Source organism: Rhinolophus sinicus, chromosome 4 (genome assembly GCF_057876585.1).
Source record: "Rhinolophus sinicus isolate RSI-liver-muscle chromosome 4, RSI-T2T, whole genome shotgun sequence".
NCBI classification, from domain to species: Eukaryota; Metazoa; Chordata; class Mammalia; order Chiroptera; family Rhinolophidae; genus Rhinolophus; species Rhinolophus sinicus.
Genome location: NC_142504.1, coordinates 70,176,041 through 70,198,559, shown reverse-complemented (window position 1 = coordinate 70,198,559; position 22,519 = coordinate 70,176,041). Strand labels below are relative to the sequence as shown.

Sequence of the window (22,519 nt, the reverse complement as noted above, 5' to 3'; positions counted from 1 at the left end):
AGGTCCCAATATCAGACCCACATTGGTCCCAGGCATCCAGGCTCAAAACACAACTATCACACTTGACTTTCCCCTGTGCTTCACAACTTTGAACTTCATGTCAAAATGCAACGGAGCAAAGTCAGCACTGGGACCTGGGAGAAGAATGAGGGTTTGCACTTAAACTCAGTGCTGTAGTGGACAGTGAAATGAGAAAGTACCCCTTACATACACAGAAAAGCAGACCTATCAGATGACTTTTAACAATGTAATTACCCTGATTCATAGGGGCTTCAATCATTATCTACTGACACGTGCCCCTCACCTTGAAGGGAGACATAAGCAGGGCCCTACACTCAAACTTACCACCCAGTCTTTTTTTCTTTTTTCTGCTTCAGATACTCGTTATTTTCTGCTGTTCTCTTATTTAAGAATGAAAATATGTTCTACTTCCTCATCCTCCTGGCCTTCTCCGCCCTCTTCTTTCTTTCTACCCTTCCCTTCCTCTTCTGAACAACTCTGTTCTGAATTTATTACATGGGCCAAAACAAAGTAGCTATCCACATAGGAGGATTGGGGCGGGGGTGGGGTGGGGTGGAAGAGGGGTTAAGGAAAATACCCACAGGTGGGGAAGTCCAGCACAGAGTATCGCAACCTATCGGGGTGAGGGCAGTGTCACCACAGATGGTGGAATGGCACAGAGCAGGGAATGAATGAATCTGAAACAAGTATTGAGAGTATCTACCTGGGGGAGTAACCCAGAGTGGGGAGTTGGTTGGAGAAACAGTGGAGAAACCTGGTAGAGACCACTTTAATCAAGAAATCAAAGTAATCATCAGAAATGGGACTAATCAAAATCGTGTACCATGCGATCAGATGCCACAAGAACATAGCATAGTACTTCTGAGATATTCCCCCAAAAGATGCATAACTGGAATCTAATCATGAGGAAATATCAGACAAACCTAAAATTGGAGACATTTGCAAAATAACTGGCAACGTGTACTAGTCCAGAGAAGGCTGCTATTGGATTGGCAACTTATTCTCTAATTCAGGAAAAAAAAATTCTCGTATTGTACTTATAAGTTTTCCATAAGTTTTATATAGTTTCAAATTTTTAAAAATGTATTTTAGAAAAGAGGAATGCTTTCACTCTACAGTGCTAAGAGAGCACAGGGAAATGAAGAAGCCATTTAAAATAGTCATATCAATGAATTAGCCCACAGTCCAAATATTTCACATGAAACAGTACAGGTTCAAATGAATACCGAAATGCCCCCTAAATAGCAGCTTTAATCTCAGTAGCAAAGGTAATTATGATGAACAAAGATCAAATATGCTTTAAAAGAGCAAAGCATGTCAGTGGAAAGAATCCTTTGGTTCAACCTCAAAATGCAACATGTCTCTGGTTTCAGGAACAGAAAGAAGACCTGCAGGAGTGGGGGGATGGGTGTTTTATGGGGCAGGGGATGGAGGCCACTGGCAGCATGGCCCTTAGAAAACTCTGCCAGACTTCACAGAGGTCTCCCCTGGAACTAAGTGTTGTTCGGTGACATTTTCTTTTGCTTAATCAATCTCAAAATCAGGGTACTTAGTCCCCTTTCCAGAGTCCGATACTCTTATTATCCACCAGGGACCTCTAATGAGAGACACAGTAGGATTTAGTGCTGCCTTTAGGTGGACTCCTCTATAGGACTGTTTGAGAACACAAATAAGCTGACGGCTTCTCAGCAAGTTCTTTAATGAAGTAGAAATTTTAATATGATACCTGCTTTCATAGTAAAGAATTCAACATGGCTCATAAAAGTGGTCTTTATAGAACAGGATTTATGAATACAGGTTCTTGCCCTATCTTTGTGCTTTATACAGTTTTATTACTGATACTGTCTACTGACTGACTCCAGGAAGGAAACAAATGTGCTCCTTTCCTTTGTGAGAGTATATATTCGCACCACCGTGAATTACCCAAGAGAAACACAATACCACAAGGGGAGGTTTGGCAACTAAACCGATTAAATTCAAAGATTTGCTCCTATATAAATCAGTATCAGGAGCAAAGAAAGTATTTGAAAATGTACATTGAAAACTATTTGTTACATAGTATTTTTGTTAAAAGTGCATGTGGATGCTTTAATTATTGAAATCCCCCCACAAAATGTTCATTACTTACAAAGAAGTCCCATTTATCCTCAGCAACAGTTTCATGGCTCAATGAAAATGTAATTTTTAGGTTCAAAATATCCAAATGCCTGAATATTTAACTGTGATTTAATGATAGTAAGTGCCATCTATAATAATAAGAACTGACGAAAGTAAATTGATTTGGTTTTCCCCTTCTGATATTGGTATCCAGTCTTAGGTAAGGAATTACCTTGGTAGGAATGAACAGATCACAAAGTTCAAAAAAGGCAGACTGAGATATAATTATTTTGCAAGAAAGTACTTCTGTCATTACATCCAGGAAGTAAACTTGTTACTTTAACAAAAGACACAAGGGATAATGCTCAAGGTGCCATCTTTGAGTCTTTTAGAATCACTAAATGAGCCATATGACCCAGCACAGAAACTACTCTCTGAAAGTAAGTTAAGCATTTATGAAAGCTGTGTTAATTCTTCTTTTGGCCATTTAGCTAATTAATACTTCAGTGCTTTAATAAATTATTACTGCAGCATACTAAACAATAGATCTTATCCACCGGACGGGTAATTTTTTGCCTTTAAAAGATGCTTACCTTAAGTGGAAGATATAGCCTAGTACCGTTTTTCCCCCAAAATAAAACTGGGTCTTATATTAATTTTTGCTCCAAAAGACACATTAGGGCTTATGTTCAGGGGATGTCATCCTGAAGAATCATGCTAGGGCGTATTTCTCGGTTAGGTCTTATTTTCGGGGAAACACGGTATATCACTGATTTTTTAAATACCAAATGTCCTATGATATGCTGAGAAAAAAAGAGAATAGAGAGAAAAATACTGCAAAATAAAGAAAGCAGAAAAGATAATGAGGTTCTGAAGAAGCCAACTACTTGGGTAAGGTCAGAAGAAGAACCCTCCAGGCACAAGAAACAAGCTTTCAGACAGCAGGGTCTAGACTGTTTTATTTGGCTGGAGCAAAACAAGGAAGGGGTGTCAGGTTACAAGCAAATGCCAGTTGGTGACAGGCCTCTAATGATATTCTAAAGAAAGAATAGGAGGCACTCTACTAACAGAATTTCAGAGAAATTTTAGTTCGGGAAGAGCAAGTGTGAAAAGACTGAACTAAAAATTGACCAGGGACAGCTTGAAGTTGGGAGATTTTATTTGAGAGATATCAGGAAGGATGAATAAAGATGATAATTGGCTAGGCTCAGGGGTAAAAGAGAAGGAGGAGACAAGATGTCTCTAGGATTCTAGATTGACTGACTGACTACAAATTGATGATGGTATTACAGAATGAGGGACTACAGCAGAAGCAGACTGAGCAACAGGGAGCAAAGAAGAGCCCAGCGTTAATGTCTAAGCAAAATCTAAAGAGTGAGAAAAATAAGAGCATGGAAGCTTCCATTGGTTTGTGAGGCTCCTTATTCCATTCAATCAACAAAATATTACTGACCTTGAGGCACTGGTGACCTAAACATGAATAGTTTCAGGGGAATGACTGAATGTAGATGCCAGCTGGTGGGGACAAGATGAGTTGATGGCAAGTGAGGAAATACGGTGACTGTCAAGAAATGTGGATGTTGTTAATACTGGTGACTTCTTGCCATGAAAAAACAAGATGAGAGACTATATGGTAAAAGAAATATGTGCAATGATAATGCAAAGTGATATTCTAGACTGATCTTGGAACAGAAAAAGTTCATTCGTAGAAAAACTTGGGAAAGCTGAATAAAGACAGCAGATTAGTGAATATTGATATACCGATGTTAATTTCTTAGTTCTGACAAATGCCGTATGGTCATATATGATACTAACATCAGGGGAAACGAGGTGAAGGGTATATAAGACTATCTCTGTACTATATTTGCAACTTTTCTCTAAATCTAAAATTATTTCAAAATAAAAGTTTACTTACAAATAAAAGAAATCCAAGAACAGATATTCTAACAATACCCTCCATTCCATAAAGTGAAGTTTTTAGTGTTCAGGAGTTTCTGAATTTATTTTTTAAAAATTGTCTGACTGTAACATGATTACTTACTAAGTGTAAAAAAAAAAAATACTTGGAAAATATACTCACAAGTTAGACATAACAATTATTAACATCTTTCTATTAATAGATACACGATTTTTTTCCAACCGTCAAGACGAATCTCCTGGGGTTTCTTTTTCCCTTAATATTTTATTTAAGCTTTCCCTCCCATGTAATTTAAAGTTCTTCCAAAGCACTTAAGTGACTACAGTTGTCTACATACAGTTGTAACCACAACGTTTTACCTATGCCAAATTTGTTGGACGTTTAGATTACTTTCAACTTTTCTCCATTTAAAAGTAGTACCATGAGTATCATATGCATAAATTGAATGCTCCTGCTTATTTCATTAAAAGAAATTCAAAAAAGTTAAGTTTCTGAGTTGAAGTTAATGATAATTTAACACTGCTGATAAGTCCTATCAATATGTCCTCCAAAACAATGCAGCCAACTTCTACTCCCAGTACCAGCGTACTGAAAGCCAGTCTTCCCCATCGCACCAGCAAGAGGTATTAGCTTTTTTAAAATTGTTCATTTAGTAGGTTAAAAATGCTCATCATTACTTTTAAATTTCTTTGTTCTCTAGTGAGACTGAATATATTTAATATATTTATTTTTACCTGTATATTCATTTCCTCTTTTATGAATTACCTGCTCATTACTTTTGCCTGTTTTTGCACTGAGATCTTGTGTATATGATTATTTTTTATAATTCCTTTATCTGTTATAGACCTTCTGTAGGTTGTAGTTGTGACAAATACATGCTAGTTTGTTATTTCAGTTTTAATTTTGTATTACGATGTTCTCTGTTGTACAGAATTTAATTTGTATGTAAACACATCTCGTTTTCCTTTATAATTTCTTCCATAAGCACCTCATTACCCTAACACTCAACCAAACAAATGTTACCATTAGTTAAAAAGAGCACTTAAAATTTAGAAGATGAAAAGCCAGATCACCTGTCCAGTTGAAGAAATCAGTTGTTTTTATTTTGGAGATTTCAAATGTAGAGGTCCGGGATTACACAGTGATTGACAACAGTAATTCTATAACTTCAAATATACATAATTATTAATAAATAATACTTATTGAGACAATCCTGCTCTTAAGGGTATCTCAGACAGCTGTTAAATTTGTTTGAATCACCAGGAATAATCTAGCTCAGAGAATTTCCAAAAGAACCAAAAAGAATTAATCTCAGCATACACCTATAGCAATAAAAATCTGGTTCAGGTAGTCCCAAAGGACACAGAGGCTATATTAAATACCATTAATACTTCAATTATTAGCAGATACTTTCCCCATACCATTTCTAAGCAAGATTCCAGTTTTTTCTACCTTTGTTTTTAATAGCCACAAAGAAGGGACAATGTTACAGTAAAAAAACAAACAAACAAACAAAAAAGACACTAGTAAATAGAAAGTGCATAGGCTTTAGGACTTGCTAGATGGGGGATCAAATACTATATCCACCACTAACTAGTTAAGTTTACCCTAAATAAATCAAATGGCCTCTCAAAGTTTCATCATCTGTAACACAGGGGTCAGTGTTAGTGGCACAGATTGAGCATTCAATAAATTATTTTGTAATGATTTCCAGAGAAATACCTTGTTTATTGTAAAATCACTATCAAGAATTGTTTTTCAATATAATTTTCTGTTCAAATATAAATATGTATGTGTACAGTTTTTGTTTTTCTTTTGATATTATTTTTGTTGTTGTTGCTCCAGACCATGCTTTTTATTAGTTTCAAGTGTATAAAGCAACATAACAGTTAGACATTTACATCCCTCACAAAGTGATAACAAAGCTACTACCCCGTCTGACATCTTATATAACTGTTACAATACCATTTACTATCTTCCTTATGCTATGCTCCACCTCCTGTGATGAGATATATATATATATATATTTAGTTATTTATATATATAACTAAACACCTGTATATTTAGTTATAGATGACATTCAATATTATTCTACTTCAGCTTCAGGTGTATAGCTCATTGGTCAGGCATCTACACAGTCTATGACGTGATCCCCCTGATAAGTCCAGTGCCCATCTGGCACCTTACTTGATCTTTACAACATTGTTGATTATACCGTGTTTCCCCAAAAATAAGACCTAGCCAAACAATCAGCCCTAATGCGTCTTTTGGAGGAAAAATTTACGTAAGACCCAGTCTTATTTTACTATAATATAAGACCGGGTATATAATATAATAATAATATAATAAATATAATATAATATAATATAATACAATACAATACAATATAATACCAGGTCTTATATTAATTTTTGTTCCAAAAGCCATATTAGAGCTGATTGTCCGATTAGGTCTTATTTTCAGGGAAACACGGTATTCCCCATACTGTATTCCATATCCCCATGACTGTAATGTGTCTACTACTTTTCATTTCCTAATCCTTTCATCTTCTTTTGATATTATTTTTAAGACAAGGTAAATGACTAAATCTCTTTTGTTTTGCAAGCACCCTACAGAAAAGATTAAACTATTTCCAGGAACTATAGGAGGAAAAATCCTCATTATAACACTAGGACAATAGGCAATTTAGGGAATAGTTCCCTTTATCCCACTAAAAGTGGTAAAAATGTAAATTACTTCAAAAGCCCCTCCAATAATTCAGTTTTCATTTCAACTGGCAGTTTGTAGCATCTATATACAAAAACCAAATTTCAGCCTTCTTCTAAGCATTGGCTATGTTCTAGGGGGGAAAACAGCAACAACAATAACAGATTTGGAGAATAATAAACCAAAAGGTAAAAGTTTTGAGAATGGACCACTAAGTATAAAACAAATCTGACAATGGAAGAACAACAGCAAAAACTTACTTTCCATTAAAACTGAAAAACTATTTAAGATAAACATATACCTGGCTATAATAAAATTATAAATAATAAATTACTAAAAAGAAAATCTTAGTTTTGAAAACTGAACATTTTTAAATGGTTGGCCTAACTGCTTTTTTTTCTTTTTGTAGAATCAATGCTTCAACCATAGAATAAGAGAACCTAAAGCAATGTACATTAGTGTGAAAATACAGCTGCAGGGAAGAAACAACAACATATATACTAAATCACAACCTCTTTCTGAGAAGAAAAAAATGCATTTTAAAAAACCCTGCCTTTACAACCATGTACAGTCTAAATTTATTTCTGGAATTCCAGTATTGCATAATTAAAGTGTATTTCAATGGAGCTGAACATCAAGTTACATAATTATCAAATTACCACATTCTACTTTGTTTTTTGAGGAAAGAACATGATAGGATTGAGGGAGAGCAAAAGAGAAAAAGAAGTTTTAAAGGAGCATTTTTCTTAAAATAGAAAACAACTTTTATTTTTAAAATCATCTAAGTAGAAGACCACAAATTTTCTATATTGGGTCCCAAGACTAGGCAATACAAAAACCTCAATTCTTGTTTGTCATTTATTCCAAGGTATTTTTAGTTTTTTCCATTATTAAAAAAAAAAAAAAAACTTATTAAACAAACATTTAAGGTACTTCAAAATATCATTAGAGAAAAATTATCAAATTTATATACTTCCTTCCCGTGGAGAATAGCACAAATGTTAAACATTCAACTACATTTTACAGAAAATTTAATAACAGTTGGCTACTTATATAAAAATAATCACAAAATGTATGGAATACACATTCCAGGGAAACAGCATCTGCATTTGTTGATTTAAATTTAAAGCACAGGGAATTAGCTGAATATTAAAAAGCTGTTATCTAAAACCAATTGATGTATTAATAACCATAATGAGAGATATTCATTTTAGAGCAAATGTACAATTTCCTCTAAAACATGACTTCAATAGAAGAGTACAAATGCAATCCTTAGAAATTTAAACTAATCTGGGAAAAGCTTAAGCAAATAATTATAAATAAACTAAGTAGCATCTCTTATTTTCTTGTTCACAGGGAAATTTTACAAATCAAAAGTTGTTTTGCTTAAAACTTTTTTAAAAAGCAAATAAATAAGAGCTTCAGACTTTTTCTTGATGTACATATTTGAAAATCTTAGGTGACAGTGATAAAGTCTACAGAAGAGTACGTAACACACTATTGACAAATAATATTATTATTATTGACTTAAATTAATAAACTTAAAACAATTAAAGCTATCTAATAAGTTTCATTTACAAGTTGTTCATTGTGAACTAAAACTGTAAAGGGCGGTGCTAATTACCGTGACTCAAAGGAGCTGCACCGTCCCTCTTTTCTTCTTCAGCTTGCTCCTAGAACACAGAAAACATGGTTTAGACCATATTTTTGAGTCATTGTTTGAAACGCCAAAAACCAATTTTTCTGTCTGCAGAAAGCCAAGCCATGAAAACCACTATAATGAAGGGACAATGCACAGGAGCCAGTGCGCTCCAGGTGTGTGTGGAGGGGCACAAACCCCAGGAGGGGCACACCACAATTCATTCAAACATGGGAGGAATCTTTTTTCAATTAGCAATAATCGCGCCTCGGATAAACCTCATTGGCTACGATACTGCCACTGCGCAAAGCTAGGAATCTTTTTTTACTATCTTAATTCTTTGTTGGCTGACAGAGAGAGAGAGTAAGGTTCAAGACCAATTCATACTGAAGTTGACAAAAGGGTTTCCCTAATGGGATCCCTAGATCTGACAGTCACACAAGAGGCAGGCTGACGGGAGAGGCACATCCTACACCAGAGCCAAGCCCTCCTTCCAACCTTTGCTTTCAGCCTACTGGGATCTACTACAGTTTATAATGCTCAGTTAAGATAACATTATCTAATTTTAGCCAAACTGACCTTCATAGAATAGACAAATGACTTCAAAGATTCCAGGGAAGAAACCACAGACTGAATATGATGGACAATACAAGCAACCAATAAGAAGATGCCAGAGCTTCCCTCCATGGAGCAAACAATTCATCAGGCACACTCTCACAGCAATCTTCAAGGAAAGTTGACCATTTAACAAAGACTACTGTGTGAAAGATACAGTAGCAAAGAGTATTTGTTAGTGGGTATCCACTAACATAATTTTTTGGCCATACACAATGTGTGCCCCCTAAAACACTCATAATAACTGTACACTTAAAAGTTGGGGGACAGAGTTTCCAAGTGAAGGGTGTTAATGGGCTTTGAAATCACTTTTGGGAATAGAAATATGCAATACTTTTGATTAGGTCCCAAGAAAAACTGATTGTCATCACAGAAGGTGAAAATTCAGCAGCTGAAATATACAAAAACTTTTGCATAATTGATGGGTGATGCTGAAAAATCAGTACCATGATTTATTAAGTTTGCCCAGCAATCATTTCTTCAACTCATTCCTCTGTATCTTTGGGACGTATCTTTGTAAGTTATCACCAGGGTGACTGACTTTTCCCGCTTGTTCAGGATTAACTGGGCCACGGCACTTAAGTCCCACACCTCGGGGGTCCCCCAGTTCTAGACAAACCAGGAAGGTCAGTGATTCTAGATATGACAACCATTAAAACCAAACGTAAAATATAGACTTTAGATCATGGTAACACAAAGCTTTGAATCAAGCTTTCAAAAAGGAATCATGCATATTAATAGTGTGGTGAAAGCAAACTCGTTTTTAACTGTTAAAAAGTAACATTAGTTTCATTTCCATGTTATACATTTTTAGTTTCTTTGCAGTATATGGTTTTAAGGTACAAAATACAATTTGTATAGTAGTAAATCATATAATTTTCAAATAAACAATAATCCACATATATGTAGATGTGTGATTCAAGTTTCTTTATTGATGGGTTAAGCAAACCAACAAGTCTTAAGATGACTGTATCAGGTTGCCATTTGTCCATACAGCTATATTTAACTGAGTGTGATAGATTCCCTGAGATGCCTTCACTTGGTATCTTTCTGTACATATTATTTATTTCAGTTTTTGAGTTCATATGGTTCAAGTTAAAAACAAATTATACAGTGAAAATTTTCCTACATGTCCTCCCCCATCTGGCCAACTCATAATACTCCACTCGATAATCACTGTTATTAGGTTCTAATATACCCTTGCAAAGTGTTCATTACAAAAATACAAAGAAACATGAATATATATTCTTATTTTCTTGCTCTTGTATACAAAAGGTATCATATCATAATACTGTTTTCTATCTCTCTTTTCACATAACAAAGTACCTCAGAGATCCTTATGAGTTTACAAAGAGCATTCTTCTTTTTTTTATAGCTGCACAATATTACACTGAATGGATATTTCATGATTTATATAACTGGCTCCATATTTATGGATGTTTAGGTTGTTTCCTATCTGTTTTCCAATCATATAAAGCTTCAGTGAAAAACTAGCACATAAGTCATTGTGCAATGATATCTCTGGAATCACTTCTCAGAAGTGGAGATTTATGTTTCCTGCAGATAAGTACCACCAAGTCAGGTCCCACACAAGCTACCACACTGAACTGTCCCACAAGCCTCAGATCATGGCCTGTTTTCCCATTGCTCAGCTAAAAGGGTGTTTTATCAAATTTTTGGATTTTTGCCAAGATGACAAGTGAAAAATGATACCTCACTATAGTTTTAATTTGCACTTGTTTCATTATGAGGAAGTTGAAGATCACTGTATATTTAAAAGCCATTTGTATTTCCTTTTCTATGGAATATCTCCTTACATTCTTGGTCCAGTTTTCTGTTGGAATGATTACTCATCTTTTGGTCTTAATAAATCACAAAGATTAGTCCTTTCTCTACAATACGAGATGCATTATTTTTTCCAATTTGTCATTTCTTTTTATTTTTCTTATGATATTTTTAATATGCAGAGATTTTTGTTGCTTGTTTCACTTAACAAATGAAACTATACAACTTTTCTTTTATGGCTTCCAGATTTGAGTAATAGTTAGAAAATCCTTCTCAACTCCCAGACTGTTTATGTCTATTGTTTATGTCTACTGTTTATATCTATTACAGTTACATGTTATTTCTTACATTCAAATCTTTGATAAATCTGAGGATATGGTGTGTACTAGGATATGGTGTGAGGTAAAGCCACACTATTTTTGCCCAGGTGGCCACTCAGCTGTTCCAAGACCACTAGTCCTTCTCCTCCCCATCAGTCTAGGATGTGTGCACTACACACAACTCCATGTGTTTGCTCCTGCTTCCGGCTTTTCTCTTCTGCTTCTTTAGTTGATCTGTCTATCCTAGTACCAGTGCCACACTGGTTTAGTTTTTACAGCCTCCCGTGGCATTCTTGCCCCCTAAATGACAATACTACACTTCTATTCTCCCTGCACTACTCTGGGCTTGCCTTTGTCTCCCTGCCCCAGTGTCTCTTCCTGAGCACAACCCTCACTGCTGCTCTTCTGGGGTTCCATTCGCCCACCACCTGTGTCACTCACCCCCTCTACACCATCCAGTCCACTCTCAGTCTCACAAACATGACCACCAGTGGATCTATATCTCCCTTCATCAAAATTCAAATGTGCAGATCCAAAGTCCCCCTGCACAGCTTCATCTGGATGCCCTACAAGCTCCTGAAATTCAATAATTACAAAATAAGTTCATCATTTTATACTCAAAACCTCTTTTTATCCCCTGCTCAAAGTTCCCCGAACTCATTCTGCAGCCTCCTTCACCTACACTCCCACCTTACCAGCTTAATCTCCTTGGGGTGGGAGGGATTCTCAAATGATCCCAAGGAGCCACACATTGTAGAATCTCCTCCCCTGAGTGGGGGGTAGAACTTATCACGTGGGTCTAGACCACAAAATATGGCAAAGGTGATGGGATGGTCACTTCTCGATTGCAGTGCAATAAATGACATACCTCAGCTAACTGGAACAGGAGAGTCTCCTGCTGGCCTTGAAAAACCAGGCTGCCATGCTGTGAGATGGCCACATGGCAAGGAACTATAGAGCCTCTTGGAGCCAAGAGTGGCCCCTGCTTTACAGCCAGCAAGAAAGCAGGAATCTCAGCCCTACAACCACAAGGAACAGAATTCTGCCACCAACCACATGGGCTTGGAAGAGACCACTGAGATCCAGAAGTAATTCAGCCAGGCCAACACTTTAATTTCACTCTTTGGGACTCTAAACACAGACTCCATTTAAGCCATGCCTGTCTGTGTAACCTACGGAAAATGTGAGGTAATAAGAAATGGGTGTTTGAAACCTCTAAGTTTGTAGTAATTTGTTATGCAGAAATACAAAACTAATACACACCTATTATATTTATCCTTTAGGCGTCAGCTCGAGAAGCTTTCTTTGATCCTACTTCCTCCTCTCCCCTCCACCCATGCTAGGTTGGGTAGCCTTCTGAAGCCTGGAGATATTCTATACCAGGGTGTCCAAACTGCGGCCCACGGGCTGATCCATTTTTTATTGGCCCGCAGCAAATTCCAAAAATATATTTAGTTTACTTAAATAAACCAGGTGAGGCAATACATACTTCACCTCGAGTGAGTGGCCTGGTTGTTTGTGTATTTTACCGCATATGGCCCTTGGTGAAAAACATTGACAAAACTTTGGACACCTCTGTCCTATACAAATCTCTATTGTTGGGCCTACCACATTGCACTACCATCATCTGCCTTATTGGTCTTGCCTGCTTTGATGAGTTCACTGAAAGAAGACAATGTCTTAACATCTTTTATCCCCAAAACATAGCCTAACACCTAGTCTAGTTAAACAAATAACTGCTGAACGAAAGCATGAATGCAAATTAGTACAAAGTTATCATAGATATCTTAATGTAATTAATAAGATAGCATCCTGATAAAACGTACCATAACCCAGTGCTTCTCAAACTTTAACATGCATGTGAGCCCCCTGGGAATCTTGTTAAAATGCAAATCTGGATTCAGGAGGTCTGGAGTGGGGCCTGGGATTATGAGTTTCCAACCAGTCCCCAGCTGATGCCACAGCTGCAGGTCTGTGTGCCACACGATGAGCCGCATGGATGCTGTTTACCAGGCAGGGGGTGGGTGTGGGAAAGCAGTAATGCAATCCTACCCACCTCTATTCTACTGCATGTGAAATGGTGAGCTGAATCACATCTAATTTTCTATGGTAGCTCTTTACCCCAATTTCATCCTTCTTTACCCATTTAATAAAGGGAAATTTACATAATTTAAAATAACAAGTCTCTTCTCATAAAGGTTCTACTGCAAAAGCTGAAATGGTAAAAAGACACAGTATTCAAGAGTTGAGTATGTGAGCGCAACAGCTAAGGAAGCATTTTTATAATCACGATGCCATTCAAATATAAGAAATATATAATATATTGTATGTCACTCAGTTAGTGGATTAGGATGTTTGCTTGTTTGGTTCACAACTTTATTTGCTATTGAAATTCTGCCTGGATAGAAGAAATATACTGCTCACCAAAAAAAAAAAAAGAAAATTACCTCTCACTTCAGAGTTAAATTACCCAGGCTCATTATATCCATATGTGTTTTTTTCTTTTTTTTTTCAGGTGGATCAAGGTTATAAATATATACACCAGAGATCATAATTTTGTATTTCAGAATAAACTTACATTTCTCTTATGATACACTGACCTCATTTTTTGAACAATTTTGCAAACAAAAAAGGATTTAATACAATAAAGCAGGGAAAATGCAGAATTTGGGGTCAGGTGACCTAAGGCCAAATCCCAACCCCACCCATAAAGTGCTATGTAACTGTGAACAAATGACATATATTTTCTGGACCTGATTTCTCTTATCTGTAAAATAAAGGGATTGGAATAATTGTTCTCCAAAGCTCCTGCTAGGTTTAATGTTCTTAGCTTCTGTCTGAGCTAATTAATTATTCCATAAAGGTAATAAATCCACAGTGCTATTAATGAAAAGAGAATTTAAAAAACAAAACAAAAGGAAAAATGAGCAGTTTTCCTAATCCTCCCAGACAGAACACTTATTGAAATCAATATAAATTGAGAAAAATGAAACCATTACTATGATTTCTCAGGTTTTGAACTTTAGTTCTAAAAAATGAAAGTAAAGCTTTAGGGGGGAAAACAAAAACAGTGCTCTGAAAAATGGAAGATAATGGTTTAAGGAACATAAAATAAGTCTTTGCTATGGTACATCCCCATTCTTCAATTTAAAATCCGTCATTTTGGAGGGGAAGACTATGAGATGGGAAAATCACCCAAATGGCTTCATGTTCTGTTCCCACCTGATGGCCCTGGAGGGCAACATATACTTCTACTACAAGTTACAGTGACGTTTTCTAATTAATCAGTGTCTACATTTCTCTATGAATTCCAATCAAGGAAGCAAAACAAAGGATTTTTCGCCCTCTGATTTGTGCTTGGCAGTTCCAAGTCACCACTTAGAACTGGGAGGTAATGCCCACTCCTTTCCTTCACTGTCAGACCCGGGCCTTGGAGCAATGGGTGGCCCTGAAGCACCCTGCTCTTCCTCTTCCATAAGAATGGAGGGTTATATCTGTTGCCTTCATGAATCATACAAAACACGGAAACCCTATTTAATAACTGCAGTAATAAGCTACTATTGGCATTTCACCTGCTGCTTCAAGTCCACTTCTCAAATTCTCTTTCGGTCTGATCCAATGAGGGGTACAAACGGAAGATAAATGAAAAGATCCTTTCAGACACAAATTCAGGAAAGAATTACTTTCCACCGCCCTACTGGTATTTAGATGCAGACAGGGAGAAGAAAATTTTCTCATTTTGTTAAAATATTCAATAATATAACTACAGTCGCTGAATGAAATCCCTCTATAGTATTTTTTATTAACATGTTTTTTTATTTTCTGTATTTTATGACACTTTGACTCTTGGGGGCTTTTGGACAGGGGCGGGATTGTTCCTCTCAAGGAGAACTAGTTCCTAGAACTAGCAAACAACTTGCCTGTGGTCATGCCTTTGATATGCAAACCACCAATCCTGAGTCCACACCCCACTCACCTCTTTTTATCAGGCTCTTGCAGTCTGGGACACTGTCCTCCCGCCCTGAACTATCCCAGGGCCAGGTACTAGACACACAGAGAAAGCGCCTACAGCCAGAGAGCATGGAAATTATTCAAACCATTGAACCCTAAACCTGCTTACCTTGCTCACCCTGCCTTGCCCATTCCTTCCTATAAAAAACACAGTAAAGGCCTTTGCCTACATTTTCCCCTCAGTCCTTCTACCTCCGGACTGATTCTTGACCTGCCCCATATGGCCCCGCATGGTGTGACATGCCCCCTCCTCTTGAGAAATGTGAGTAACAAACTGTCTTTTCAATAGTAGTTGTCTCTTGATCTGTTAGTCTCGTTATACCTGAATAAAAACAAAATCATAGGTATATTTTAAAACACTATTTGCTAAGACTCATACAAAAAACATAGAGAAAAAAAATCTAAGAAAGCTTTATAAACATCTTCTTTCTATGATTCCTCCACATATACTCGTAAATGAATTATATTGGTGGATGCAAACTGTTATCAGTCATGTGTGGGGCAACAAAACAATAAAAAACAAACAAACAAACAAAAAAACAACCTTAGTACTACTGAAAAATAAGAAACTAAAATAGTCCCACCCTAAACATTTTCTCAACATCTATTTAAGGATATTATAAAATAGATTTCATTACACTATGCCCAAGTTGAAGGCAACCATGTCCCCCACCCCATCAGTACATCAAGTCTAGTGGCCACAACATCAAGTATAACTTCCTCTGCTGTGCCTTCAAGACCTTCTAATCTCAGCCACCCAGGTCCACCCTAGTCATCTGACTATTGCTTATGTGCCATATCTTTGGCTTATTGAAGTCGAAAGGCCCTTAAGGATCTTCGAATCTAAGACTCTTGTTCTACAGACAAAGAAGCTGAGCCCCAGCCTGGTGAAGGACTTGTCCTTGGTCACAGAACTCATTATCACCAGAGCCAAAGACTAAAATCCAAATATTCTGACCTTCAACCTAATGATCATTTTACAAAACTGCCAAGAACAACATCTGCTTGGTCAGACAAGTCATTATAATCTCATCATATATCACACATGTTATATTTGCTTCCGTCCCCGTACCTTTGCTCATGCTGCCTCCTTGGCCCTGACGATCCCTGCTATGACCCTTACACTTTCTTACTTCTCAAGGTTCGCTGCCTAGAGAGCACCCAGATGTTAAAACGCAAGTAAGTTCTATTCTCGTATTTTATCAGGTTAGATTTAAGAGCCATTTGTGACAACAGCATTAAATATGCATTAGATAAATATTTTTATTTATTAAATAAATGAAATAAAGCATTAAACATGCACATCTCACGTACTCTTCATACTTCAAGACACGAGCCCCTAGTGATCCCAGCCTTTCTCTGAAGGCCAAACATGCCTTGCAGCACTAATGTCCTTTGTACTCAGTTGTATGCATTACTCTAATCTGGCGCTCTTTTCTTCAGTAATACTCGTTAGAGAATAAATAATGTCATATTTCTATTTCTCAAAGCGCATATTCACTAATTAGATATAGATTCATAGATTTTAAGAGGTTCAGAGGGAGAGGAAGAATGGTTGCTAACATTTATTCAGTATCAGATATTTATATACACAATTAGAGACCATGTATTTCATTTTTGTACAGTTAAATAAAATTTCCTTTTTTTTTTATTTGGGAAACTTGCAATTTATGTAGGAAATGTGAAATTTTACAGCCCACATATGCTTGGGGTTTTATACCCAGAACACCCACATACACACCAAACATCTATGAAATCAAGTTGAAAAAAAAAAAAAGCTTAGTTTCTCCATTGCATGTGATTACACTTTGCCAGTCAATTCTAAAGGTGGTGGGTGGAAAGGCTAGCAACTGGCACCCAAAAATGACAGTTGTCTTTGTTTTGGATATTGTGCAAAAGCATAATTATGTGAAGGAGTCTAACAGGAGCAAGGGAACCTCTCTTCAAGACTGCAGCAGTGCTCCCTAGACCAGCGTGGTAAACGGAAGTTCATCCACAGGGTAGATTTTAACAAACAAAGATGTAAAACATACAAAAATCCCTAAGGAAAAAAGGCACTCTTGCAGATGCTGTTACAGAAAATATAAACTGGCATCACCTCTTTGGATGATGATACGAAAGGCTTATCAAAATTTTAAATGCACATATTCTTTAATACAGTAATTCTGATAAGATTTAATCTATGAATCAAGTATAAAATACACCAACATATATGAGTGAGAACATTGGTTGTAATATAGTGTGTAACAACAAAAAATAAAAATCACCTAACTGTTTATTTACAGTAGGGCACTGTTTAAATAAATTATGTTACAGTTACAAAATGAAATATTAATACTACACACTATTGAAGACAAAGACAAGGTCTGAATCTCCATGATATACCTGCTTAAGTGCAAAAAAGGTAAGATACATAACAAGAAGCATAGTGTAAGCCTATTTGGGATACGTGTATACATGTATGTAGGCATTATGTATGCATTATGTGTGTGTAATATATATGTGTGTGTATATATATGTGTGTGTGTATACACACACACACACACACACAAACATACATAGCTTCCTTTTGTTTTTTATTCCCACATAGATACACAAGAAAATGTAAACAGTGGTCACAACCTTAGGAAAAGACTTGGAGTTTATCATGTGTGTAACTGCGTATACAGAAAATTTGCATTCTTTTTTTAATACCAGTCTGTATTATTTGATTTTTTTTAACTATGTGCCTGTATATTGAAAGATATAAATATATTTTTTATTTTATTTATTTTTTATTTATTAAATTTATTGGTGTGGAAAACAGTACAGAGGTTCCAAATAAACATTTTCTAAATTCTATGAAGAAATACAGAGAAACTATTTGCCCAGGAAGACATTCATCGGCAGATATTAAGATCAGCATCTGAAAATTAATAGACATCCAAGATATAAATTACTGTCTCAAAAGCAGATGTTTAGAAAGCACCCAACTGTTCATTAGTTTGATGTTTCATGTGCTTAATCTGCCACTGCTATTTTGCTTGGTTGACTGGAAATGTCACTTGTAAAATCATAAGGGTAACATAGAAAGTGAAGGACGTTACTGACATTTCAATCAAAATTCAAACATGATTTTAGTGATTGAACTCAAACAAGATCAAACCCCTTTCTCTCCACAGTGAATGCGGCCACAGAGGTGAACCTGCTTTCTGTATTAAACTATTAAATTTACCTAATGAAAATGGACATTGTAACTGCCAAAGAGCCCCAAACTGACAGTGCAATGCAGAATTCATCCTAAATGCACATCTTTTCAATTATCCTATGTGAACATCCTTTAAAATAATGATATGTTCAAAACAGCTCAAAACTCAAATTAGTAATATGGTCCTTTGAAATGTCATTTGCTTACTATTGATCAAAAAAGTCGATTTGCATGAAGATGCCATTAAACACCAGGAACATCATTCAACAGATAGTTTTAGAAATCCAGCCAAGCAAGGAGCCATGCTAAAATAGCACCTAGATAAGTGTTGAGCACTCTGGAGTTCAAAAAAGGGAAAATCGCAATGTGGGACTGCATAATGGTAAAAGCATCAGCATTAAGTCAGAAACCAAGTTGGGCTATAAGAGAAAACTGGGATTTGTGGCAACAGAGAAGAGACAGGTTAAATGTTAATGTTGTAGGGCAAGATAACCGAAGGGTTGAGACAGGGAAGTCATCATTTAAAGAGAAATGATACTAAGAAAAGATAGAAAAATACATTGGATAGGAAGGGAGAGGGCCTCAAATATTACACTAAAACATTTCATAAATATGCAGCAGCCATTATGGACTATAACTATAGCACTAATAATAGGTAAGATACGTGTATGTCTAGCTATTTCTCTAGGACAATGGTTCTCAAACATAAGCATGTATCCAAATCACCTGGAGGGCTTGGTAAGCTATAAATTGCTGAGCCCCACCTCCAGTATGTCTGATTCACTAAGGTCTGGAGGATTTGCATTTCTAACAAACCCCCAGGTGATGCTGATGCTGCTGGTCCAGAGACTACCACTGGAGAAGCATTATCCAAAAATAACTTGGAACACATCAAACACCCCGTCTCCCCAGAGGGCATGACGCAGCAATCCAGAAGTGCTGAGAAGAATGGCATCCTCACATAACTTGAGACAGATATAGGCCTTCCTAAGTCTGTTCCAAGTCACCTTAGAGAGCAAGCGCTCTGGGATACATTTAGGGCACTCCAATCTGATGGAACTGGTCAATGAGATAAAACCAATCTGGACCACAAGGGGAACTGGACCTCAGCCCCACATCAACCGCTGACCCTGAGGAAACAGCTCTATAGCTTGACATTTAATGTCTCAAAACCAAGCACAATCCACATTATCGCTTGACATGTCTCATTCAACGTCTGTCTGGAGTTCATCAAACCACTCCTAACTTGGCACTGAACCACAGAATGTGCCAAACTGTGTTATTTCACCAACTGTAATTTGTAAATTTCTAACCACAACCCACATGAAGACCCCCAAATCTACACCCAAATTCATAATAAGAGCCCATGAGAGGGTCACAATGAGAATGCTCTAATGACCCACTAATCCCAAAACAGTCACCACAGAGGTCCCTTGTTCACTTCTGCGCACCTTGAAATTTGTAGGAATACAAAAAGTTGTCATAAGGAAACAGCACAGGTCACCAGAAGCATGATGCGTATTATAGCCTCTAGCTGTTGAGATGTCACTGTGAGGTGTTTTTTTAGCCGCGATTAACATTTAAACAGTAGACTCTGAGTAAAGCCGATTACCCTCCACAATACGGATGGGCCTCATCCGACCACTTGAAGGCCTTATGAGAAAAAAGACTGACCTCACCCAAGAAGGAGGAATTCTGCTTCCAGACTGCCTCTGGACTCAAGACTGCAACATCAACTCTTTTCTGTCTCCAGCCTGCCAACCTGCCCTGTAGAGCTGTAGATTTCAGACTTGCCAACCCCCATGATTGCATGATTGCATAAGTCAATTCTTTAACATAAATCGGCCTCTCTCTGTCTCTGTTTCTCTCTTCATATATATGCATATAACATATATATATATATATACACACACACACACACATACACACACACGTACATATAATTCATCATTATCAAACAGAGACAGAAATTGTGAACAGTGATTGTGACAGGACTGTCAACTACTCCTACTAGTTCTGCTTCTCTGGACAACCCTGACAAATGCAGCCCTCTAGAGTTCACAATCTCCATCCCATACTTGGCAATGATCAATGACCTCTATTTTTCTAAAAGAAAAAGTCTCCTTTCACTTTTAAAATGAAGACTGCCTTTTAAGATATGCTAGACTGTAATGATACTTATATTCTATACCACTATACATAAAACTCAACCAACCAGTTTGGAGTGACTGAACAAACACCTCCACTGTGGTATACACTATACAAATACAGTGTGATTTCCCACAGTGAGCAGAAACTATAAGAAAGAGTCTAGGAACTGACATCTTACCAAGCATCCATCCTGATTCAAATGCTCTTTGGAATCCATACTAAGCTTCCTCTTCCTGCTGGGCTGTTTCATTGCCACTTTAGCACTCCTCAGTGTCTTTCTGCAAAACAGTGCCATATAAAAAGTTGAGAGGTTTTTTGGTTGTTGTTTTGTTGTTTGTTTTTTAAATAGACTTTATTTTATAGAGCAGTTTTAGGTTCACATCAAAACTGAGTGGAAGGTATATAGTGCTCCCATATTACCCACACACATATGCCAACTGTCCCCACTATCTACATCCCCTACCAGAGTGAGACATTTGTTACAAACAATGGACCTTCACTGACACATCATTATCACCCAAGCCCATAGTTGGCACTAGGGTTCACTCTTGGTGTTGTATATTGTATGGATTTGGATAAATGTATAATGACATGTACCTACGATTATAGTATCACACAGAATAGTTTCACTGCCCTAAAAATCCTCTGTGCTCTGCCTATTCCTCCCTCCCTCCCCCTATAACCTCTGGCAACCACTGATCTTACTGTCACCCTAGTTTTGCCTTTTCCAATATGTCATAGAGTTGGAATTACACAGTATGTAGCTTTTTCAGATCGGCTTCTTTCACTTAGTAACATGCATTTAAGTTTTCTCCATGTCTTTTCATGGCTAGATAGCTCATTTCTTCTTTTTTAAGATTTTTATTAAAATATAGCTAACAAAAAACAAACAAACAAATAAAATATAGCTACCGTACAATATTATATTATTTCAGGTGTACATCATAGTTATTCAACAGTATCTACCTGGCACTATACACAGTTATTACCATATTACTGATTATATTCCCTATGCTAAAGAAGTGATCACCATAAGTCCAGCAACCATCTGACACAATACCACGCTATCACGATATTACTGACTGCATTTCCTATGCTGTATATTACACCCCCAAGACTTGTTTTATACCTGGAACTCTGAACCTCTTATTCCCCTTTATTCCCCCCTTTTTTAATTTTTCAATTACAGTTGACATTCAGTATTATTTTATATTAATTGCAGATGTACAGCATAGTGGTTACACACTTATACAATTTAAGAAGCGATCCCCCTGACTAGTCTGGTACCCACCTGGCACCATACATAGTTCTTATCATATTACCGACTATATTTCCTACACTTTATTTTATATTCCCACGAGGTGAGAGGTTTTTGTCCCTTTAGAATCACAAAAACAAATCAAGAAACATGCTTTCAATACTTGTAATTGGTTGCCATAAATACCCTAATAAATTAGCTGATATAAGAACTGCACTGTTGTTTCTATGTTGTCACCCCAATAAACTTTAATTTAAAAAAAAGAACTGCACTGTTGATTTTATAGCTCCTAGTATAATAATGAATGGGGAAAAGAGATGAGTGTTCTACCTCATCTAGAACTTATATCAAAAAAACAAAACAAAGAAACAGGTATTATCTTTTTGTTCTTATCTATCATAATTTTTTTTTTTATTTTTTACTTAGCTGATCTAAGCAATTGGGTTTTGTTGCAATCTGCCTGCACAGCTTCTGTACTCACATGATCTGACTCTCCAGAAGTGTCAAAGCCAAGGTATTCTTGGTAAGAGGTCTTAATCATATAAGGCATAGCACAGCAATCTGGAACAAAGAAAATAAAACAAAACTTACCAATCCAAGTTATCATGACCATTCTTCAGTACATTAATAAACAGTAGTGGGTATTCTTTAAAAAGCTATTTGGACTGAGTTTTTTGATAGAGCAGGTTAACAGCTTTGGAGAAACAACCACTGGTACTACACAAGTGCCATTGGAGTTATAATTCAAAAAGTCATTTGTTCACTTTGAATACTTTTAACTACAATCAACATGTAGTTTAAAATTAAGTTT

General features: G+C 36.6%; 1 protein-coding gene and 1 pseudogene across 1 annotated transcript in view; both read right to left on the bottom strand.

Moving 5' to 3' along the window:
* The window catches only part of L3MBTL4 (L3MBTL histone methyl-lysine binding protein 4), a 331,967-nt gene extending 309,687 nt beyond the window's left edge, over positions 1–22,280 (bottom strand). The window contains exons 1-3 of the mRNA XM_019755692.3: positions 22,190–22,280; positions 20,629–20,728; positions 8,367–8,415 (exon numbers count right to left, since the gene is read on the bottom strand). Coding sequence (XP_019611251.2) covers positions 8,367–8,415; positions 20,629–20,700 — 121 coding nt within the window. The 5' untranslated portion in view covers positions 20,701–20,728; positions 22,190–22,280. The remainder of the gene's footprint in view (positions 1–8,366; positions 8,416–20,628; positions 20,729–22,189) is intronic.
* Positions 8,579–8,693, bottom strand: LOC141567037 (U4 spliceosomal RNA; annotated as a pseudogene).
* Positions 22,281–22,519: the final 239 nt, after the last annotated feature.